The sequence below is a fragment of the Anopheles merus genome, chromosome 3L (assembly GCF_017562075.2).
Source record: "Anopheles merus strain MAF chromosome 3L, AmerM5.1, whole genome shotgun sequence".
Taxonomy (NCBI): domain Eukaryota; kingdom Metazoa; phylum Arthropoda; class Insecta; order Diptera; family Culicidae; genus Anopheles; species Anopheles merus.
Window position 1 is genome coordinate 16,895,220 of NC_054085.1, and position 23,817 is coordinate 16,919,036.

The window sequence follows — 23,817 nt, forward strand, 5'->3', positions numbered from 1 at the left end:
TATCGGTCTTGGAACTAATCTGGAACTAATTCTGAACCCATACTGGTCCTGGAACTAATCCTGAAATCATACCGGTTCTGCAAACTGATTGTGAAGTTATATAGGACCTGTAACTTCATATATTCCAACTAACATATTCCAATTGGATTCCTCAATATCTTCTTCTCTAGATGGAAAATGATGACGGTGTTTGGGTCCGGCTGACCGCAGAATCTATCCGAGAGCACTGTCCCGCTTCCTGGTTTCCCGTCGAAGCCTGGTGCCTGCAGTACAACCAGCATCTCGGCAAAACGCTGCTCCACCCGATCGTGGACACCTGCACGACCAAGGTGCTGCTGGAGCATACGGCCGCCAAAGAGGAACCCTCAGTAGTGGACGACACGGTCGAGGACATTGAGGCAGACGACGATTGCGACGGTGAAGGTGAAGGTGAGGAGAATGAAAATACGATAAATTATGGCGATTTCCGCAAAGCAGCCACAGCCGCCCTGTCCGAAGTTGTTGGCGGTGGTGCTAAGGCTCTTCAGAAATGGTTCCACCGATCCGGCACGGAAGGCTCAATGATGGATGAAACAGGTCCCAACAAGTCACCGCATCATCAGCCACCGTCGGCCAGTTTGTCTCAGCAGCAACAACCTCAGTCCAACACACAAACTCAACCACAGCAACCGGATCTGCAGCAGCAATCGTTCCAGCAGCATCTTCCCAAGCGCGCTCTGTCACCTTCGGTTGCGGAAACGTTGCGTGCCGTGTTTGCCGCCTTCCTATGGCACGAAGGGCTCGTGCACGATGCGATGGCGTGTGCTTCGTTTCTCAAGTTCCATCCAACCATCTCGAAGACGGCTGGGATTGGGCTTGGGCCCGGTGCGGTTGCAATGGCCAATCAGTCCAGCGAATTGCCCATCCCGGCGGTGCTAACCCGCGAACAGAAGGTGCTGCAGCGTCACTCGGTCGAGTTTTCCAACGCCACGCTCGATGCGCTGGAACGGAGCGGCAATCGGTGTATCATGAACCGAAGGCATCGTGGCATTGGGGGAGGATTTGCAGCTCTTGACGGGTCAAACGGGCAGTCGTCGTCGGTCGGTTCCAGTGCGGTACCGCCGGTAGCGTTGCGCTGTCTGGTGCATCTTTGGGATCAGTTAGGCTCAAACTTTGTGCAGCTGGTCGAAACCAACTCGAACGACAAGCGCAATGATGATGGGAAGGAATGTGGTCCGATTCCAGGTACCGGGTCCGGTACTGGGACGGTAGCAATAGCACCTTCAAGCGCTGCTCCCCTGGTAGCCAGCAAAAGTGGACTCACGCTGGCAGCGACGGCCGGCACAGGTACGACAGCGGCAGCCGCTTCCACAACGGCTCCGGCGAACGGTGCAGCGGCGGACGGTAGTTACTGTGAACTTTGTCGCACCATACTTCACTCCATCCCGGTGACGTACCACATGCGGCTGGCCCATCCCGGCTGTGGACGGCCGGCCGGTGGTCAAGGCTACAATTCCAACGGCGTTTACTGTGAAGGCTGGGCCGGTGACTGTGGCGATGGTGGCCATGGTGTGTCGAGCTGGTATCTTCTATGCGAGGCCTGCAGGAAGCGGTACGAAGGTACTACCCCTGTGCCACTGCCGGTCGGACCACAAGCAGCTCTATCGGCTGCAGCGGAGCGAAGAAACGAACCGCCACGATCGACACTGCCTTCGGAGCTGTTTGCAATGATGAAGGAGAATGCGTTCTTCTTGCTGGATCTTGCTCCTGTGGAGTCGTCCGCGTGTAGTGGCAATGCAGCGGGAAGCAGTGAGGCGTCCCTTACCGAAGTAACGGATGCATCGGAATGGCCCACACCATCCGATCGGCCAGCCTGCCTCAGTACGTTTGTGGATTCGGAGGGTGCCGCACAGACGACTGCCCGCTTTCCGAGCGATGGAACACCGGGAAGCTGCTATCTGCCCCTGTCGGGGGGTAAGTTTCATCGCAGCGTCTCGATGGGACAAGGTGCGGGACCGTCGGTGGTACTGCGCCGTCGACAGCGCCGCGAGGATGAGCGTTCCGATGCGAACCTGTTGAACCATCCGTCGGAGAATCTGCGCCGGCTGGTACCGATGGATGTTGGTGCGTCGCATGGAGGTGGTGGTGGTGGTGGTGGAGGTGTAGATGCTGCCGCTGTCACCAACAGCGTCCAGACGGGCCTGCTTGGCCGCCCCGCAATGGTTTTCATACTGGAACGGCACAATTTGGAGCGTTTGCGTCGATTGCTCATACGGCAGCTGCGAAGGTCACTGTGCCATCGGTACAGTCTGCAAGGCTTTAACTGGCTCGTTCGGCAGCTAACTGAACCGATCGGGCTGCATGACGTCATGTGGTGGTTTGTGTCGGCCCTAACGACGAGTGATGCGGATGCAGATCCTACTGATGCTGACTCTGAGTTGGGCCTGGAGCATCCTGCCAGCAGTTGTGAGGGTCATCTCGGGCGTGGCATTTCGCGTGCCCTGCACGCCTTCCTGTCGACCGTGTCTGAGTTGACGCTACACTTCCCACTGGGGTCACCGCTTCAGCGCATGGCCGTCCAGTGCTTTGGATTGCGCTTCGTTCCATCCGATCATCAGTTTTTGCATCGTGTGAACGTGTTTGGAAACATCTCGCGTATCCTCTCGAAAGCGGAAGAGGAAGAGGAGCGAGCACTGGAGGCCCAGTCGGTACGGGATCATCTGCTCGGGGGGTCCGATGAGGCACCGATCGAAGTAACGCTCTTCCAGGATGTTACCGATCTGTATGAGGTAATTTTTGGGTGGAATTTTGAAGTGTAGTACCTAACAATAACCAATGTTGGCGTTCTTTTTCTGTCATCAGCTCACGGTTTCTTCGCGTCCCGCACTCGCACAAGCACTGCTGGACAACTCCACGGAAACGTTCTGGGAGAGCGATGAGGAGGACCGTGGCAAACCGAAGACTATCGAGCTGATACCGGGAGGACGTGCGGCAGGCTCTGCAGCACCCGGAAACGGATGTCAGCTAACGCTGATTGCTGTTCACGTGGACAACAGTCGAGATGTGGCGGTATGTATTAGTAATGGGGAGAATGACGTTTTGGTCAGAATCGATTATTTCTAGCTTCGATGTTTTTGGGATTCGATTCCGGAATCCTTATCGGATCTGAATTTGGAATCGGAACTGGAATCGGAATCGGCTTCAGAAACATAATCGGCTCAGAAACAAGAATCGGATCTGGAATCGGAATCGATTCCGGATTCGGAATTGGTTCCGGATTCGAAATCGGTTCCGGATTCGGAATTGGTTCCGGAATTGTGATAAAATATAAATTTAAATCGGTTATGATACAGAATTGGAGTCGGTTCTGAAATCGGATTCGGGTATTTCTGATTCCAAGCTCCCCCCACCAGTCTGTATGCCCCGAAATGCATCCAACTCCTCAGAATGACTTCAAATATGCTGTAACTCTCATTCCAGTGCAAGGTAACATCCCTGTTGCTTTACGGAGGCTCCCATCTGAACAGTGTCACCGGAACTGGGGAACTATCACTACTGCGCACGATCGAGATCGATCCGACTGCCTGTGCCTGGCAAACGATTCCAATAGCCAGCAGTGCAAACGGCAACACGCCCACCTCCGGACACTATCGTCTCGAGATACGAGGCCCTGATGCGACACTCCGCATCCGGCAGGTGAAGCTGTACGGAACGCGCACGGGTCATTCGGCTCCGGCGCCCATTCCCACTCCCCGGCAGGTACAGTCGCGTCTGTGCGAGCAGGAAACGCTGCGCGTATTCCGTCTGCTAACGGGGCAAGTGTTTGGGAAACTGTTGGAAGAAACTTCCACACTGATCGGGAACGGTGTTAACGGTGCAGCCGCTGGTGGGAACGGGACAGGAGCAAATGCAAATAGTAGCAGTAACGGCGATGCGTGCAGTACGGAGCTATCTCCGTTGCCATCGTTGTCCGAGTCGATACACGATTTGCGCGAACATGCGGTCGGCATCCTGTTTAGTCGGCGCAAGCTGAGCCACCTGCAGAAGCAAATCATCGTGCACGTGGTGCAGGCAATAGAGCGCGAAACGGTGAAGGCCCGTGATGCCTGGGAGCTACTGGTCGCTGGGGAACCGACCAACACCGCCACCACGTATAATGATGCGTACTGCTTCGAGATGCTTAGTATGGTGAGTTTTGGATGTTTTAATTTCAGGATTTTGCTGTTTGTAAACAAATTTCACACTTCCTGTTTTTCTTTTCAAGGTCCTGGCGCTTTCGGGAAGTTCCGTCGGGCGCACATATCTATCCCAGCAGCATCATCTGCTGAAGGATCTACTATCCCTTGCCCACACTGGCAGCGATCGTGTGCAGCGTCAGGTGACGGCACTGATTCGCCGCATTCTACCCGAACTTCCCTCGGACGGTGCTGCTCACAGTACGGTGGACAGTGGACTCACCACCAACCATTCCGTTGATACGGATTCTGAGGCCCTACTAGACGTGCTGCTAGCACTGATCGCAAAATCGCTCCAGGTGCAGGTGAAGGTAAAGAATGGTTCGAACGGGAATCATCAAAGTGCTTCTGCTGCTGCTGCTGCTGCTGCTGCTGCTGCTGCTGCTGCTCCTCCATCATCGCTCGGCACCACCGTCGTTAGTTTGGGCAGCGTAACGTCATCATCCTCGCCCTCGCAGACCTTAGCGACCGGCACTGGGAGCGTCAGTCGTTTGCAGCGGTATCGCTGGTACCTGCGCGGCTCGATAGCGGCCAAACAGGCGGAAAGCATTATCGCGCTTGTGCGCGATATGGCCAGTGGAAAGCTGTCCGAGCGATGGGCGACGGCATGCCGGGCAGCGGTGGCAAGCTGTCTGCTCAATGTGACCCAACTGGAGGAGGAGTTCCGACGCAGCGCTGATGCTTGCATCCGTACCGCTACACTTTGGTTGGCCTTAGCTGCGCTCTGTGTGATAGACCGTGAGCAGATAGATCGGTATGTTTGGGTAAGACTGAGGCAAATATTTGGAATGCTTATCAACTCCTTTTCTGGCCACAGATTGTCTTCCAACCAATGGCACCGGCAGTCGGAATCGAACAGACCGTTGTGCAGCAATCACGACGATGAGGTAACATACGCCGTTCTTAACTGCGCCCTTTGCGGTTCGCTCTGTGCCGATTGTGACCGTGTGCTGCATCTGAATCGTCGCGCACGAAGCCATCATCGAGCGGTACGTGGAAAACTGCCTGCAGCAAAATCAATGCACCTCCAATTTAACCACTTCCCATCTGGTTTTAGGTTTGCAAGGAGGAACAGGACGCAATCCGCGTGGAGCTGCACGAAAGCTGCGGCCGGGCCAAGCTCTACTGGCTGTGGGCGGTGGTCGATTCGCGCACGCTCAAGGGTATGCTCGAGTTTCGCGGGCACGATCCGGCTGCCGGCTGTACGACCGTACCGGTCACGGCGACCGGCGTCGGCGTGTGCCGGTTCTGTGGCGCTACGGGAAGCAGCGGCCTGCTGGCGCTGGGCAACATCTGTCCCGATGCGCAGTGCCAGGAGTATGGGGCAGTGTCCTGCACCAAAGTGCATCAGCGCTGTGGGCACGCGTGCGGTGGCATACTGAATGAGGGCCAGTGTCTGCCCTGCCTGGTGCCGAACTGTCAGTCCGAGGCGGGGGTAGACCCGCCGGGAGGGCAGTACGCGCAGCCCCGGCTGACGCAGGACGGTGAGGACATGTGCATGATCTGCTTCACGGAAACGCTCGGGACGGCACCGTCGATTCAGCTGCGCTGTGGCCACGTGTTCCACTATCACTGCTGCAAGACGGTGCTAATGAGACGTTGGAACGGGCCACGGATTAGTTTTGGCTTTGCGCAGTGCCCGATCTGTAAGGTGGATATTGAGCATCCGTCGCTGGAACCGTTTTTGGCGCCGATTGTCGCATTGCGGCAGGACGTGAAACGAAAGGCATTGATGAGGTAAGCTGGGAGGCATTAGTTAGGTGTATATTGGGCATTTTAATTGAGTTTTTGTTGTTGCTTTCTTCGCGTACTTCAGGCTCGAATATGAAGGACTGGCAAAGGCGGTTACTGCCGACGGAACAGACCCCACCCGGTACGCGATGGAACGGTACGCGTATTACGTTTGCAGTCAGTGTGGAAAGGTACGTATCGAGCATTCTATCCCATCGAGTCCTTGACATCACTGACGACCTACACCTCCTTTCAGGCATACTACGGCGGTGAGGCACGTTGCGATGCCGAGCTGGGCGAAAACTTCAACCCGCAGGAGCTCGTTTGTGGCGGGTGCAGTGACGTTTCCAAGGCGAAGATGTGTCCCAAGCACGGTATGGACTTTCTCGAGTACAAGTGCCGGTACTGCTGCTCGGTGGCGGTGTTTTTCTGCTTCGGCACGACCCACTTCTGTGACACGTGCCACGACGACTTCCAGCGCTTGACCAACCTGCCGAAGGGGAAGCTGCCGCGCTGCCCGGCTGGACCGAAAGCGACCCAGTTGACCGGTGAAGAGTGCCCACTGCATGTGGTCCATCCGCCGACGGGGGAAGAGTTTGCGCTGGGCTGTGGCATCTGCCGCAATGCGCAAACGTTCTGAACAGAGAGGTATGTATGAGTGTGAGTAGTTATGCATAATGTTAAGAAGGTGAGGAACGTTGGTAGGACAAAGTTTATACTGCTATTGCACTGCACACACATGACGCTTAGCATTTGGCTAAAGTCTGTCGAACCATATTTATATATATATTAGGGTATACACATACAATATATTTATATACTTAAATCAATCAAAACCGCATTAGATAGGATACGTGGAAGCGGGGGGCAGCAGACTGTACCGATTACGATTTGATATTTTATGAGTTTTGAGCCTCCAGTCCAGGGACGAGTCCATTGTAGGTTGGGGTGGGCCAGCAGAATACATTAGCAATACATTCCACGCTACGATTTCTATACACTAGGTCGCAAAGTGATTTTATACAAGCTGCTCACCTACCACAGATTCCACATCCAGAGAACGTCCAGAACAGCTACCTAAGCTAAATGCTCTCCTGTTTTTTGTATGGTAAGATGTACACGTAGTATTTATATGTTGCGACAAGCAAAAACAAAGCTAAAAGGCTATGAGACGAACATATGACAAATATTGCTTAGAGTCTCTGATACACCGTTTCCCGTTTTACCAAAGAATTTGTCTAGTCAATTTAAGTTAAACTCTTATTAATGTAGTAGTGGACGAGTTTAGACGAGCGTGGTAGTGTTGTCGTGTCGTAGTAATATCCATCCGCAAGAGAAAAAAATGTATTAACCCTTTATCAGGATCTCATTTGCGATATTAAAAGCATTGGAATATATATATATAAAAAAAAAATCACACAAATACTGCACGCTATTTGAGCGCAGAGTCGTCGCAGAGGTTCTTAGAACGTTTAGGGTGCAAATTGCGGTGCAATTTTTCACGCTACCGTGAGAGGAAGATGGTTTTGGCTAGTTGTATCTTTTCATTCCATCTGAAAAATCTGATTATTTAAATAAAACAAACTTGCTAGTCAATTGTGCAATGCTGATGTAAAATGTAAGTTACTGCTTCTCGGTATTGAAACTAACTGTCATCACTTTAACACCCATATCCCACTTTTAAAAAAAGTCCATCTCCGTACAGTCGTTTTAGGTGTGTATTTTCGTGTCTAATTAAATGTATCACATTGTTTTGTTTATGACATTACTCGAATTACTAGGCATCGAATTTGCATAGGGTTTGTGATTTGGGGGCTATGCATCCTCTTGCAAACAAACATAAAACATGTATAAAATGTATTACATATAATACGAATACTATCGATGTATCTCGCCCTTGCTTGACACCGCTCGTCCTGGTCGTCGTAAAATCATCATGGCAATCATAATTGGGACAATCACAACATCGTTTGTTCGCCGGCTGGGTTAGGTGGTTTGTTCTCTTCTGCTTTTTTTTTTGGGCTCCGCAGGCTCTTCTGCTCAGTGATCGTGGTCATGGTCCGGTTCGGTCTCTCCACCGTGGCTATGGCCGTGATCGTGGCTGTGTCCGGCTGTGGAACACAAAAAGGTAAGCAAATATATGGTTAGTATGATTGTGCCGTTTGCTCGGTTTGATTGACTGTAATCGGCTTCGGTTTGAAGATAAGAAACAATGTATCTAAGCTCACTGATTGAGGGATTATGCGGTTATTTTATGCTGCAAAGGGGGTCTATACCAGGCGGGGTATAGGCGTTATCTGTTTAAAATCGATTCTCCGAAGGATATCTTAACGAAACGCGACACTATAACGGTGAATGGAGCGATTATTGGCCAGTAAAAGGAATCCAATTGGAGCGTTATCTTATCGGAGCGAACGCCGTCCACTTGATGGCTTGGGTTCGGTTGACATCATTAACGATATATAACAAACGTGGCGCAAACATCCAAATGACCAAGCCGTTGATAATACATGAAGTAGTGGGAACCATCGCCGTTACATTGTTTTAACGGCGAAACGATAACGGACGGCACGAGTGCGCGTGATCGTTTCAAGTTCGTTCGACTACGAACCCCTAACGGAGCGCTTTTGTTGTCAAGCCCGCCGCGCCGTTATGGAAACAAACGAGTCGTTTGTTGGGAAAAACCGCCACGAAACGGCCGTTTCGAAATGAGCCACCGCAGTGAGAGGGCCTAAAAGCTGATGGGGTTAAGGGCAAATCTTTAGCCTATCATTCGCTGCTTTGATGATAAATTGCTTTCCAATCCGTTATCATTTCCTTGGCAAAGTCATCATATAACGGCGGGGTGATAACGGCGCACAAGACTTCCAAGATTGATACTTGGCGTCCAAAGGATTGTTGCGATTGGGATCATATGTGGATTTGGGAGATGGTATTACGGCTTTTCGTATGGTGAAATGATGATGCATGTTGCAACATAGCAACTGTGTACCAAAGAAAAGCAGGAAATAACAGGACACCTTAGGCAAACAATAAACATCGATTGGGAACGTCAGTGAAGCTCGATGTTTGCATGACACACGCTGCCGACACTTGAGGCGTCCCGAGTGCACTTGATCTCTCAACAAGTCACAAACGGGTGGGGATGCTTCTTTGGACAGGAGAGCTTAATGGAGGTGCTTTTAATAAAGCCATCGAGAGTGACCGTTGCAATCGTGGCCGAACGATTAATGGATCAAGTGATCGGCTAATGAGGGATTGTACAATTAATGCACATTATATCCTCAATGCTCCGGGGTGTGTGTGTGTGTGACTCATTGGACAGGTTAATTAGTTCTTCTCGTTACATCATGTTTACTGATCAATGATTCCACCAAACAAGTGTTTCTGGAATGTCTGGATCTAATGTATTGTTCATGAAATGTGCGGAGTATGGAAATTGTTTAGAATAGAGGAAGTTATTCTATTAGCTTAACTAGTTTAGATCAATCCGATGATCGTATTTAGATTAAGTGTCTATCCAACAACGTGTAACTTTAGGCATTTAAAATGAAAATTAGGATGTATTCTTCGTCCGTGTAATGCCTTAGTGTGTAAGTTATGCAGTGCTTTTTTTCTGAATACGATCGAACAATAGATTCTCGATGCTCTGGAATGGATTATCTTCTATTTCTTCTTCATTATCATCTTGGTGTAACGCTACCCTGAGACTTCGCCTCTATACATCTATACAAAGACATCAAGCACCTCCCCTGTAGATAGGCAATATCATCCTCCCAAGGTTCCTCTTACAACGGGACGTGGGTCCGGCTGCGAATCCGACATTTAACCGGCCTTGTAGCAACCGACACGCCTTCCCACTAGACCACAGAGCCTCCGAAAGATCTGATCTTAAATTGACCCGTTTTGTCAAGCAGATACAGTGCGTCACATCACTCACTGCTCACTCAGCCATAAATTTAACAGACAAATGTGATACCATCCGCGTGTTTTTCCCCGCAAACAACGTCATCAGCGGTTGGAATTATAATAGGGCAATGAAATTCAACAAACGCTTTTGGGGTGGAATGTTTATCTTATTTGAGCAAGTGTTTCGGCGATACAGCTTCGCTGAAAGATGCATATTGTTTTTTGCTGGGACTGGTTTGAGTTAAGCCACATATACTGATATACTGGGGAAATTGAAGTAAGTAGGTGCTCTTGTGAGATCCCATTTTATAGTACTTTCTTTCGTTCTCGGGGCCGTTTTGTTTACGACCGACAGACAGAGGAATGTCAGCACTCATTGCGTACAATTAAGGTGCATCGTTCGCACCGAGAGACCCAATGTAAAGACAGACGACGTTCCGGTTTTGCAGTGTTTGGTGGATTTAATTGAAGCCTCCCTGAGCTGCTGCTCCAGTTTTATCCGGCTCCGGGGAGTGACGATATGCATAGTTGCGGTTATCTAATGTGCGAGTTTTAGCTCACTGTTCCTTACCCCTTACCCTTACGTACCATTACTCTACTCTATTTGTCCCGTTTCCCACAATCAAATCCCTCCTACTCACTTGCGGCCTTGATGCCAAGCAGCAGCCCGAACCCGGCCAGCACGGCCAGGAACTGCCACAGCCCGTTCGTGGGCGACACCGAATGCTGATGGTCACTCGCACCGTGCTTGTGCTCATCGTTCGCTTCTCCTCCTGCTCCTCCTCCACCTGCTCCACCGTGGCTGTGGCCCGCATCTTTAGCGAGAATTTCGAAAAAGATCACATAGATGAGCGTCCCGCTGGCTAGACCCTGCAGCACCACCGACACCACCTCGATCGTCTGGTTCGTGTCGGAGCTGACCGAGCTGAGCGCAATGCCAATGCCGATACCGACCGGGCTAACCACCGAGTAGACGAAGATGTACAGTACGGCAATGCGGAAGCGGACGGCCGCCACCAGCAGCTCAAACGCGACGCAGAACGCAATCACAAACTTGTGCGAGGCGACTGCACCGAACAGCAACCATACGGCGGACGGTGACCGTTCCAGTCCTACCGCGAGCCCTTCGAACAGCTCGTGAATGGAGAGGGCAAGTACGATCAGCAGGCCGCGCAGGGGCCCGTTAGCGCTTGGCGCTGGCGGCACCGGTACCACACTCGGTACAACCTGCGTCCCATCCACATCCGTCACGGGGTAGACGGCGGTTACGTTGCCGATCGGGAGGTGCGAATGTCCGTGCGCATGGTCGTGCTTCGATGCGCCACCATCGATCGGTACCATCGTACTGCTGCCACCGGGTGCCGTCTTTTCGGACCGTGCGATCCGCCGTGCATTGGCCGAGCGGCGATGCATCCACCAGTGGACCAGCTCCTCCGTGAGGTAGATCATGAAGAAGCCGCTCGTTAGGAGAAACTCACCCAGCGGGAAGGGCAGTTCGTCCGGGGCGGGCAGGGCGCCCGTCTCAACGAGCGCTTCGATCGAGTGATTGATCTCGGGCAGCAGATGCAGGAAGGTGGTGCTTAGGAGGGCACCACCGCCGAAGGAGAGCAGTAGCCGGATCAGGAAGAGGTGTGTGCCTCCGGACGGGGTGGCCGGGTTGAGGTTAAACCAGCGCACCAGCTTGAAGGGTACGAGTCCGCACACCATGCTGACGCTGAACAGCACCACCATGGAGGTGACTTTGGCGATCGTTGGTGAGTCGTCGTCGTCGTGATCGGTATGCTCTTCGCCATCTTGCCGGGGGGCTAGCGAGAGCGTCCCGTTCGCGAGCGTTTCGACCAGCCGCTCGGTTGTTGCTGCAACAATGTCCATGATGGTGGTGGTTGTTTTTGGGTTGCTACTGTACGCGCTGTCTGGCTCCTGTGCAGATGCTGTGCGGCCTTGCGTATTGTGCCGTTGTCTCGTGGTCTACGTTCTGGCTGCTGCGTAGCAAACTGTTTTGTTGACGCTTTGTATTAACACCTGTGATGGTGGCACTCTTTATCTTCCTTTCCGGTCTGGTTTCGGATCGTATTCCCCCTCTTCTTCCTGCTTTTTCCTTCGCCTCCCCACTCTCAGACCGATCACTCTCACTAGTTACGCGTGCGCTACAAGCACACACACACACACAAACACACACAGCCTGTACACTTTAGAGCGACCGCGACCGTTAACACCTTTTTAATGTCTTTCACCTTGCCCTTATCACCCGCGGGTCACCGCACGCACCTGCCGTCCCGTCGTCGTCGTCACTAGTGCACTCTGATACGGTCGCATCGGACTCCGGATTCTCTACTACCTAGCGGGAAAACCCCTTCAAACCTGCAACCTGGTGGCGAATCGAACGCTTACTAACTGGTGCTCTGTTAACGCACGAGCGCTTTTGCCTGGCCACTTCTCTAACACAGTGTAATAGTGGACGCCTCTGTTATCGCATCCAAATTTGAGTGCTCCCGCTCTAACCTGCCACTTCTATCCGGACTGTGTCTCTTTCTTTCTCGCTCTCTCGCACCTTCGTTCGATCTCTCTAACGCGCTTTTGAGAATTCGCTGTTTGTACGGGTGTGCGTGTGTGTGTGTGTGTGTTTGTGTGTTATCTGCCGCTCCAGATCGCGTCGTCTGCGACTACACCTGACATCCGCTCCATCAAAGGAGCACCTGCTGCATCGGTACGTTATCGAACCAACTACGTAACGGATCGCGTCGTAGCAGCCGTTGGTTGCTCTGGTTGCTGCTTGATGCGTTGCTCTTCTCCAAGCGGTCGCTTCGTTTGCTGTGGAGAGAGAGAGAGAGAGATGGTGTGGAGGCACGTGTGCTTCGGATCTTCTCTCGTGTTGCTTGCTCCGTTACAGCATCTGTGTGAGGGGGGATGTGGTAGACCTGGTGAGATCCTTCCGCGTTCAGGTTCACTCTTCCGTGCCCTATATCCGTTGACAGCTACGCCAAGAAGCTGGCAGCAACGACGCCTGCTTGGATGTTTCCTGCACCGTGTTGGCGTCGTGTGTCGTCTTCTGCAGAGGTGAAGAAAGCGAATCGCCAAAGACCAGCGTGTGCCCGTGGAATTATGGTAGATTATGGAGTTATATTCTCTGCCACCCCATGGTTGATGGAGGCGCACGATTAGTGACTAGCGTTTGATACCGATCGCGCTGCCGTACGTGATCCGTACTTGGTTGGGGCTACACGTACCAGATCGTATCGTTTGTCAGTGGCCAACCATTGGCTTGTCGGTCCTGGCGCTTGTCAAGGTGGTGGGGTGCATTTTGTGCGTGCTGAGATATGGCGTGTAATCGTTCGTAGTGTGAGATTGCTTAAGGTGGATGATAAACTGATAATTGAGGGGTTTTGGGGAGCTTTGTAGCAGTTGAGGCCTTACTTTCAATGCTTTGTTGCAGCAGCACGTGATACAGTAACAACATTTAAACAGATTAATTGGGGTGATGCTGTGATGACTGCAGCTATAAAAGACTTGGATCACTAACATATCCGGTCGGAGTTTAAATCTGGTCAGTATGGAATCCCCCAATATCTGTACGATATTTACAAGATTCTATTATGTATGGGTGATCGATTAGTCAAAGACGACGAAGTTCATTAATGGTGTCTACGACACTACTAGAACAACTAAAGTTATTACTTTAACTTTAAACCAATTTATTTTAATAATAAAATAATCTACATCAGTGAATAAGTAAAATATTGAATATCAGGATCAACGACCGAAAATGGAACACACCCAATCACGAAAAGCGAAGCTGACACGCGTTTCTCCAGCACTATAAATACCGTTTCCATGCTTTGCGCATTTTGAACGAAAACACGTAACGCTTCGTAACGCTTTGTGTCGTGCGGATTGCATACCTGTAGGTAATTTATTTTCTAAGTACAAACTGGGAATGAATCCACGTGCTGTGCTATGCGCTTATACAACGGCTACAAATAGCTATTTATTCAACATGAAATTAACTTCCAGCATACTCATGCGCTTGAATAAATAGAAATATGGCAAATCCTTTCCAGGTCTTGGAATTATAGCCAAGAGAAGATGAAACAAACGCACGTTATAATACATCTATCATTGTACACCGGATCTATTACTGTTCTGCTGTTCCTGATAAGCAATCTATAATCATTAAAAATAATTCTTTGTATCATCATGCTCCATTTATGATTTATCGTCTACAGTTGTTTCATTTTTAGGATGCTTGTTCCTAAATGTCGAATTGAGCCACGTTGCTCGGAAATGTCTGCTGCAATTGATGAAGATAAATAACGAATTATTTGGATGTTGGCCACTAAAAACAGCACAAGACACATTTACCTCACTCGTGAAAATCGTGACCGCTCAAGTATCTTTTCATCCTGCGATGATTGTTCCATTTCTTCCGAATTCATCCTCGAGAAACAGCAACAGATCGTTGATTTGCTTGGAACTGCAGGAGTTTGTGTCGGTTCTGGCTGGAGGAGGAAAGAAATGCGGGTCAGCTTCATCGATTAGTAAGCCCGATTTACGCTTACAACACTTACTTCTTCCGGGGCCAACCGACAAAGGCACTGCAAAATCTTCGATCCGCGAAGTGCCTTTTTGAACGTTTTGTTGGTGAGCCCGTAGATGAGCGGATTTATGGCAGCATTTAGAAAGATGAACGCCACTTTCGCAAGCCACCAGACAAATATGAAACTTTCGCTAAACTGTGGTGGAGAAGAAATGAAAAATGCATTTCATTAAAATTGCGCACAATGTTTGACACAAAACTCTACTACCTGAAAATGGTCCAAAGGTTCGATGTTGTAGTACACAAACACCATGATGGTGAAGGGCACCCGGACGACGATAAACGCCAGCAGCACAATGTAGAGCGTTTTGGCCACCCGGCTCTTGTACCGCACTACCATCGGATGCTGCCGGCGAAGGGCATTCCGTTCGTACCGGTCCAGCTTAACGATGATCAGTGTGTACGCCACCAGCATAACGCCCAGCGGGACCCACACCAGCATGACCAGCAGAAACTCCCAGTACGTGGCCAGTACGGAGCGATCCTCGTAGCAGTACATCTCGTCCACATCCTTCCAGTGGCGAATTTTGAAGTGACGATACAGGGACAGTGGCATCGCAATGCTGAATCCCATCAGCCAGCAGAACACGATCGCTGCTACGGTGCCGCGTCCTTTCAGACGGGTGCCGGAGGACAGTACGACGGCCGACAGTCGGTCGTAGCTGATGACACACATCCCGAGGACGGAAGTGACCAGGAGACCACCTGTAGGAGGAGATTTTTAATCCTAAAAACTACTGATTGCAGTACTCAACCCCTTCACGTACCTTCTATAAGCCCCTCCAGCTTGCAGCCGACCGGTCCGAGCAGATAGTTCTGGAAGAAGTCGTGCGTCATGAAGAAGAGCGGACACACGAGCAGGGTGAGAAAATCGGTCACCACCAGGTTCGCTATCAGCAGGTGGCTGGGTGTGCGTAGCGTGCGGTTGGAGAAGATAACCTCCAGCAGGATGCCATTGCCGAGCAGCCCGAACACGATGATGGGAAGGAAGACGCACAGCTTCACGATCAGCTCCGACTCCGGTATCGTGCTCCACAGCTCCAGCGGATAGTTGTAGAGGGATGTGTTGGGCTGGTGTGTGTGAAGAATATAAGCTTATTTTTAAGGAATGAAGATCGAGAGAGAGAGAGAGAGACACTTACTGCAGTGGGTGCTTCCCAGAAGAATCTTGACGCCGGTATGTAGAGGAGTGGCCTATTCTCCGGAATAAATTGGAATCCCGTTTTCATGATGCACTACAATTTTTGAGTAATATCCGGAGCAGTTGATAATTACTGTTTTTTTTCTTCGAAAAAGAAGTCCAACAAATCCTACGTCACGATTTTATTCATTCATGTTCCTGCGAAAATGAAGATCAACTCAGTACATCAACCTTAACCTACAGGAAAACCACACAAAAAAACCATTCCACAACACAATTTCACCGAAACATGATCATTAAAATTAATCGCCAGTCGCCATCGTCTGGCTTGGCCATCTGGTTGCGTGTGCCGGCCGTTCGATCTTTCACCCCAGTCCTTGAAATATTATGTCGTTCCGCACACAATATATCAACGGTGTGTAAAGCAAACAACACCGTCTGCCTTGTACCGCCTTGTACCGCCTTGTACCGCGAATCAATCTCAACGTTCAGCACGTCCAAAAAGGGACGGGAGGATGTTTCGGGAAATTCGGACAACGGTGGAAACGATCTGGCGATCGGATCTACTGTTGATGGAAACAACGGCCAACACCGTCGGTGGGGTTTGGTGGAAATTCGGAAATTCGACACGTAAATTAATTGCAGGTGAGAAGAAAATTGCCCAAATTGCGCTGATCTGGGCGGCCGAGGTCCAGGTGCAAGTGATCTCAGTTTCACGCGCCACTAAACCACGTACGTAAGTGCACACCTTTCTTTGTGGTTGTAGTGCGGGAGCAGGTATAATTTTGTTTAAAAAAAAACACATTGAGTCAAACGACCATAATCGGGTGGGCAATTGGAAAGATCACTTGAGAATTGCAGAAAATATTGATTTTTGTGTGTGTTAAATTTAGAGACTGTTTGATTAGTGTTTATAATAAATTAGTATACTTAAGCCGCTTAATACACTGTATACACTCTAATAACACATTTCACTTCTTTGATGTTTAATTCTTAGGCACTAGAACGGTGTTGTTTGTTTGTTTTTGTTTAGCACTTTTAACAGCGGCTGCTAACACAATTTCCAAAACAAACAAATAACCACCAACGCCTACTGCGACCGGACAGGTAATTCGGTTGGTAACGATCGCGAATAGCTAGGTTAGGAAAATCGTTCCATTCCTGTTAGCGCACCGAACCGAACTGACCCGACTGACTGACCACCAAAGACGCCATGGACCTGCATGGATAACGAAAGGAACGTTTACTTTACCGAAAAGAGAGGATATGGTGGTTTTGCATGTTTTTTTTTTTATTGGAGGAGGTTTGGGAAGATAAAATAATTCCTGGCACGCTTCTCAAAACCCCGCTCCATCGTGTCTTTTTTCCCCTAATGTGCGGGGGTACAGATGGAAGCAAACAAGAACTATTTATAGGTTCATAGGAAATCGCGTTAGTTCGATAGGGGTTTGAACTTCATGACGTGGTTGTGATTATTTTTTTGAATTATTTCTATACAAAATCACCCAAAAGGGGATTTGCGTATTTAACCATAAATCACTTGTAAATTGGATGTTTGCAAATGAAGGTAAAAAATAGTGTTAAAATTTCAACAACAAAAAATAGAGTGACACAGAGAAGAGCTAAAAATGCATCCTGGAATTTTTCTTTGCAAAAGAACAATATTATATAATTCCCATCGAATATACTACGAAGCTACTTAACTTTTCGATTCACCCATAAACACTTAAATCGCTTATCAATGCACGCTGGACTGGAGCCATGCCCAGCCCATGCCAATGCTTGTGCCGAGCTTAGTGGTTCGGTAGCGGAAATTTAAGAACTGCCGAAGCAAACAAACGCATATTTCGCTCATACCATACCATTGGACCGGATTTACGCCAGTTTTTGTTGATGTTGGCCGGTTGTATAAACACTCAAGGAAGGCGATGAGTCGCATCGAAGAATTGAGCGTCGGATCAGATTTCAGGTCCGCACCATACCAGACACTATGGGACACTAATCGACGCAAAAATTTCCAGTACCGTCAGTGCACCGTTGTTCGGTGGTTGTTTTCTTTGCAAGTTTTTGTTATTTGATACTGTGTGCGCTTCGTTTTTAATGAGTTTTATTCATTTGAAATCACTTTGTCTATAGTTCTTTTTCCGTAAAATTTAAATTCATATTACTATATTCATAGCTGTTTTTTTATGTTAAAGTGTGAGTGTAGGTAACAGATCGCAGAGATAGGGTGAAGCGCAATGGCCTACTAATTTAGCTACAGTGCACGCTAAACCGACCGCACTGACTCGCCTTTCTCAGTACAACGGTTCGTACCGTACCTAACGATACACTAAACTCTCTCTTTTGCACCTAACTGACGTACCGTGTTTTTTTTATTTTTCTTTTGTTTTAAGCAATTGAGACCAAGACGACAATTAAATTAAAGCACACTAATTTTCGTACACTTACATCTTAACCAATACTAAAACGGCGGCCTTCTCTGGGTGTGTGAGTGTGTCTGTGTTTCTTATAAATTTATACGTCTCCTGGGCGCGCTACACTATGTAGGTAAATCACATAAAGGTAGTAAGAATAAATGCTCAGTGTGCCCCGCTGCCGATGTACCCTGGCCTACTGAATGTAAATTAAAGCATGCATTGAAATTGTTTGATGAAATAAAAGAAACGAAAGTGTATGGCCACTTAATCACTAGAGCATGGTGGTGGTTATAGAGCAGATGTGAGCTGAGTGCATATGAGTGAGAGCCAAAGCACACACACATACACACTAAAGCGCTCCTGCTCCATTTACCTTCCTATAGCGTGTGGGGGGAGTTTTTGTTTGTATGTTTTTTGGTAAATAAGCACCCTTTGCTGGGTAAAACAACTACTTAACTGCATGTACTATTCGGTTGGATTAGTGTATCGCTAACGCAGGGAGTTGGTTGCGCTAGCGTACTACTCGCGATGGGCGCCAGTAGACCATTCTGTAGCGGTGGTGTGTCAGTGGTGTATGGCGTTACGGTACCCACATCGGTACCGTTAATTACTAAAACATTAATAACATTGCTTGACGGCTGTGACGTGCCGTTGTTGTTCGGGCTGATACCGTCGGACGCTACCACCGGTATCGTAATGGGTGGTGGTTGCGGTGGCTTTGGTACCTTCAGGATCGTACGATCCATCACATTGAGCTGGTTGCCGTTGTGCAGCAGTATAACCGTTGAGTCGGCGGCGGCTTGCTGGGTAGCGGCAGCACGTTGATTTTCGCCCATTTCACCCCCAACCGGACCATTCGTGGACGAGGATGATGGTGATGGGATACTACTATTTACCGGTGCCACCGGTACTTGTCTCGGCTGTGCAACATAGTTGACGCACGTTGCAGCAATTTCAGTGGATTTTAGCGTTTGAATGGGAATACTGCTTGCTGGGGGTGTCGGCATTTGCAGCGCGCTGGCCGCACGCACGATCTGCGAGGTGCTGTTCACCAGCAGCGGACGAACCTTATTGTTCCACAGTGGTCCGGCAACGGGCAGGGAGCTTGTTTTGGTCGGCACCGGTACGGTGGCCACACTGCTTACCGGTTTATCCATCACCGGGTGGTGCGTCGTCGTCACCTGCATCTGATCACCGGCCACGAATTGATTGAACACGGTGAAAAAGTCTTTGCTGTTGTCGAACAAATCGGGCGACGGTTTTTTGAGCGCCGTTTCGTACACTACCGGCTTGACGGACACGGCGGGCGTCGATTTCCGTCGCTTTGAAGTCGATTTTGGTTTTGGAGTCGAGTTTGCGGGAACGGGCGTACTGCCTGCAGCCGCAGCGCTGCTCGAGACTGTTGTGGGCGCGGGAGCACTGGTGGCGGTAGGAACGGCTGGTAACGATTTTCTGCCCTGCGGTGGCCGCTTGTCGATCGGTAGCAGCAGACTAGTGGCTGCCTGAACCGGTTTGGTTGCACTTCGCGGCTTAGCGGCAACGGCTTTGAAGGGCATGAATTGCTTTTCCTGCTTGCAGCCAACGGGGGTTAACAGGTAATCCTTTGCGGGACGTATTTCCAGCTCCGGGTACCGTTTCGCCACATCCGACAGGAAGGTATCGGGCAGCGACTTGCGCTCGGCCGACTTGCCGATCATCGGCTTCGGTTTCGGCGCTTTGGTCGATGGCAAGGATTGGCGCGCTCGCACACTGAGCGGATCGATCTCGTCCAGCGATGCGGCCCGTCGCTGGTAGGACGGTGCCTTCAGTACGCACACTCTTCCCACTGGCGCCGCTGCCCCGCCCCGGTTCGGGCTCGTTTCGATGCGCAGTGGATCGGATGGAATGGTGCGCGGCATCGCCTTCTGCCGGTCGATCATGCCGTTGCTGCTTCTACCGTTCGTCGGTCGATTTTGTTGCTGCCTTCGGAGGAGCAGCTGCTGCTGCAGCCGTTCCTTCTCGAGCCGCTGCTGCTGCTGCAGTAGCCGTTCCTTCTCGAGCCGCTGCTCCTGGCGCTTTTTATTGATGTTGAGCCTTTTCGCCGCCAGCTGCCTGTCACGCTTTTCCTGCGTGTCCGGTGGCGTGTCGTCCCGCTTTTTGGGCGTCCCACTTTTCCGTCCCTTCGATTTGGCGTGCGTGGTGGAGTACCAGTCGTCGTCGTAATCGCTGTCCACTTTTTTCCTCTTCTTGCCCGCCTTCTTCCGACGCTTCAGATACTCTTCCTCCTCGTCCTCCTCGTCCTCGTCGTCAAACGGATCGTACGAGGACTGTTTGAAGCTTTTCGCCGGCTTGGGCGGCTCCTCCTCGTCGGCGATGCCGTACAGCGCCTGCTTCACGTCGTCCGGCAGGTGCGGGTTCTGCTGGATGTCCGTCAGGTCGAGGTCGGGATTTTTCTCCTTGAACGAAACGTTCCGTATGCTGACGGTCAGGTTGCAGCCTTTCTTGAGCGGTGCTGCCGCCGCCGCCGCTGCCGCCGGCCCACCGTCCTCGATGCCCTCGTCCCGCTCGTCGCCGCTCGCGTCCAGTATGCGGGGCGGCGGGCCCAATATCGTGGTCGGATCCTCCGGATGCGGCCCGAAATCCGTACCGTCCATCCACGCCTCGTACCGGTCCGGCTGGAACCGCTTCACGAAGGTGTCCATCAGTATCTTCACCATTTCCGAGCTGCAGTAGCACTGGGCCGCCCGCTTGCCGTACTCGATCCACCGGGGCATCGCGAAGTTGGTCGACTCGGCACAGTTAAACCCGTGGTTGAAGCCGGCATGGTAGCCGAACGGGAACGTGATCATGATTTCGTTCTCCTCCTGCGTTATCTTATCGTACGGAATGTTGTGCTGCTTCAGTATCTGCGGGCTGATCAGCGTCATTTTGTGGCGCAGAAAGGCGGGACAGGTCTTGTGGCTGGCGGGGAAGCTGTTCCTGGCCAGCTTTTCCAGCTTGCGGCCATGCTCCGGCGGCACGGCGTACCACGTCTTCGGTGCCCCGAAGTGAAGATAGTTGATCGAGTACAGGTCCATGTCCTCCGTGTGCCAGGCGAAGGTTGTTTTCCACATGCCGAAGTACAGGTAGGCGGTGTTCACCCCGTCGATCGAGATGCCGTAATCTTCGTCCACAAAGTCCAAAATCGTACCGAGATGGTTGATGTTCCAGATCTGTGAGATGACACAGGTGGAAAGGGTAACGTTAGCGTTATTTGAGAATAGTGTAAGAGTCGTTTTCAAATCGTTTTACTCACATTGCAGTCTTTATCGGTGATGCTTCCACACACATCGGCACCATAAATCGGAGCCACATAGGTTATGTTCTTCCAGTATTTTCGCTCCAAATCTTCAAAGTCAAAGTGTTTTGGAGTAGCATAGCTGTGGAATTGGGATATAAAAACAAAATTAATTAATTAAATGTAACACCGAGACAATGAAGTCTATAATTAACTTTATCCGTACCGTTCTGTGTTGGCCAGCTCAGCAAACTGCTTGACCGTGAGTGGATTTTTCTGAATATTGATTTGTTGATAAAGCCCCTGCTTGCCGGCAACCACCTGGCAGATGGGCGACGGAATAGTGATGTCTAAGCTATCCAAATCGTACCCACTTTTGCGCGGCTTCCACTCCGGGGGAGGAATTATCTGTAAAAAAAAGAGTAAATAGAAAAATAATTTAGAAAATAAAAGATAAAAAATTATCAACAGAAAAAAAGAAAAGGAAATGTGTTAATCATCATCAAATTAATAGAGATTTTAAACAAAACAAAAAATGAGCAATGAAAAAACAACCAAATGAAATGAAAACAAAACAAAACGAACAAAAAAAAACACAAGCGATAAGTTCATTCACAACGCTACGCGCACGTGATACTGCAGCGTACAAACAGAGGCGCCCCATATGGTGGAGTTGTTTACATCGGGAGGCTACAAGTGTGCGTGCGAGTACGGTGTTCGTGGTAGTATGCGTGGTATAAATACACACGCGCTAAGCGATGTGTGGAGTCGGCTGCTGCTACCACCGTTGCTGCTGCTGCTGCTGCTACACACTACCACACACAAACACTCCCGCACTCGATGTAAACAATCATCTGAGAACATTACGATCAATTGCATCTATAATGCTGTAATGTTGAGCATTTGATAAAAGTGATGAACAAGTTTCGATAAAACACCAAGCGATTGCATCAGCCCGCAAAGCGTTGAAAAATGAACGTGCTAAAACAAGACAACAGACAACAGCGTACTATACAGTTAGCGGCGTCTGTAGTAGTAGTGGTGTGACGTACGCTAAACGTCAAAATCAGCTGACTGTTGAGTACTGTTGATGTCGACTGTGTGCATACACGTTTCGATGCATATTTATCCTAGTATATGACATTGTTTTGATACAATGTTACAAAATACACTTTAAAAGTAGTTTGCTATATTTTAATTCTACTTGCAGTCAAATTTATCTTATTCCACCCGCAAAGCACACGTTTTCAATGTGTTAGTGAGCGAGCGCGTCTGTTTATAGACGACGCGGCGTGGAGAGTAGGTAAACAAAACAAGCTATACCCTTTTTCACTGAGCGTCAAACACAACGTGCTAGGTGGTTTACGCATTCACCGTGTACTTTGGGGGCTGTGACAGTGGTTGTGTGAAAATTCCGGATTGACCTCTGCGACGGGGTCAAATGTATGTGATTTTTTTAAATGCTGTAAAAACTGTTATTATGTGAATGTTTTTTGGGTGCGAATAATATTTGTCGCTTACCTTTGCTAGACCGGCTTTGTGGGCGCCCTGTGACTCGATGTATTCGATGTACTTTGGGAAGTCTTTGAACTCTTCCCAGGTGGGCCGGAAGACCTGTATCTTCACGCGCGTGTCCTCTGACATTTTGTGTGCTTGTGGTTGTCTATTTGTAGCGTTGCGCGTGGACCTGTACGATAAAGCGGAGGAAAGGGATAAAAGAAACAATGTCGAAATTATTTTCCGCTATTATCTCAACTTCAACTTGTTGAATAATTATCTAAAATAAAACACAAAAACATAAATCCCCCTTCCTCATCGAAACTTTGCTTTACAGATTGCATCACTGTTCGGGTGCAGTGCAGTTTTTTTTGACAGTGCACAAATTAGATCGAAAAATACTATGATGGCCTACGTGACTTTCTTTGCTGTCTCTGCGCTGTCTGAGCGTGCCCTTCTGCAAGGAAAGCACCCTCGCCCGTGACCTGCAAATCTAGCAAATTTCTTGGTATCTGTACACAATCCACCTCTTTGTATGATACATATAAACTTCCTGGAATATTGCCACTAGTGCAAAATATCGTTTAATTTCACTTTCAATCGCTTTATCTCAACTTTTTTGCCTAAATTTGTGCCATTAGGATTCCGTGGATTGTGGCACTACTCTCAGCTCTTCACTCTCTCTCTCTCTCTCTGTCTCACTCGCACTCACACTTTCTGACAAAATGGAGGCACCAACAAAAAAAGGTAGAAGGGTTTTTCTAATGAAACAATCCAAACCGGGCACACACACACACACACTCACCTCTCCAGAAAAGAACTTCGGAGAACAGTTTGAGGGGGAAAATTCCTTACCTTTCTGACCACAGAATAATGATCACTTGTAGCTTTTTCTTTTTTTTGGTCAGGGAGCACACGGAGTCCACGGAATTGTTTCACTTCACGCTTGTATGTGGTGCGGCCGTGTACCCGTGCACCAGCCTCGACGAGATGAAAAACTGTTCTGACACACTCACACCGACGGCTACGGCGAGTATGGCTGAATGCTCCGTATA

General features: G+C 49.7%; 4 protein-coding genes across 8 annotated transcripts in view; 1 reads left to right on the forward strand and 3 right to left on the reverse strand.

Annotated features, from left to right (window-relative positions):
- Positions 1-14,095, forward strand: part of LOC121599147 (E3 ubiquitin-protein ligase highwire) — a 35,217-nt gene extending 21,122 nt beyond the window's left edge. The window contains exons 12-20 of one of the 2 annotated variants that reach the window (XM_041926700.1): positions 171-2,768; positions 2,842-3,048; positions 3,460-4,167; positions 4,244-4,968; positions 5,032-5,203; positions 5,272-5,951; positions 6,031-6,136; positions 6,202-6,593; positions 14,078-14,095. In XM_041926700.1, the coding sequence (XP_041782634.1) occupies positions 171-2,768; positions 2,842-3,048; positions 3,460-4,167; positions 4,244-4,968; positions 5,032-5,203; positions 5,272-5,951; positions 6,031-6,136; positions 6,202-6,585 (5,580 nt within the window). In that variant the 3' untranslated portion in view covers positions 6,586-6,593; positions 14,078-14,095. Of the gene's footprint in view, positions 1-170; positions 2,769-2,841; positions 3,049-3,459; positions 4,168-4,243; positions 4,969-5,031; positions 5,204-5,271; positions 5,952-6,030; positions 6,137-6,201; positions 7,534-14,077 lie in introns of those variants that run through there. The other variant, XM_041926699.1, reaches the window with a different exon arrangement.
- On the reverse strand, positions 7,645-12,965 carry LOC121599152 (zinc transporter ZIP1-like). Its single transcript, XM_041926708.1, has 2 exons — positions 10,496-12,965; positions 7,645-8,056 (listed from the first exon to the last, which is right to left on the reverse strand). Exons 1-2 carry the CDS (start codon positions 11,724-11,726, stop codon positions 7,986-7,988), a joined length of 1,302 nt encoding a protein of 433 aa, XP_041782642.1. The 5' UTR covers positions 11,727-12,965; the 3' UTR covers positions 7,645-7,985.
- LOC121599000 (neuropeptide FF receptor 2-like) lies at positions 12,579-15,677 on the reverse strand. Its single transcript, XM_041926417.1, has 5 exons — positions 15,591-15,677; positions 15,216-15,519; positions 14,657-15,153; positions 14,420-14,584; positions 12,579-12,665 (listed from the first exon to the last, which is right to left on the reverse strand). The coding sequence occupies exons 1-5, from the start codon at positions 15,675-15,677 to the stop codon at positions 12,579-12,581; spliced, it is 1,140 nt and encodes a 379-aa protein (XP_041782351.1).
- Positions 15,678-15,734: 57 nt separating this feature from the next.
- LOC121599148 lies at positions 15,735-23,767 on the reverse strand. Of its 4 annotated transcripts, none has more exons than XM_041926703.1 (6): positions 23,568-23,767; positions 22,787-22,952; positions 21,492-21,673; positions 21,284-21,407; positions 17,452-21,200; positions 15,735-15,787 (listed from the first exon to the last, which is right to left on the reverse strand). In XM_041926703.1, exons 2-5 carry the CDS (start codon positions 22,907-22,909, stop codon positions 18,462-18,464), a joined length of 3,168 nt encoding a protein of 1,055 aa, XP_041782637.1. In that variant the 5' UTR covers positions 22,910-22,952; positions 23,568-23,767; the 3' UTR covers positions 15,735-15,787; positions 17,452-18,461. The 4 variants fall into 4 exon arrangements, with proteins under 4 accessions (XP_041782637.1, XP_041782638.1, XP_041782635.1 ...); XM_041926704.1 differs by having other exon boundaries at positions 18,041-21,200; positions 23,618-23,766; XM_041926701.1 differs by having other exon boundaries at positions 23,618-23,766.
- Between the last annotated feature and the right edge of the window lie 50 nt (positions 23,768-23,817).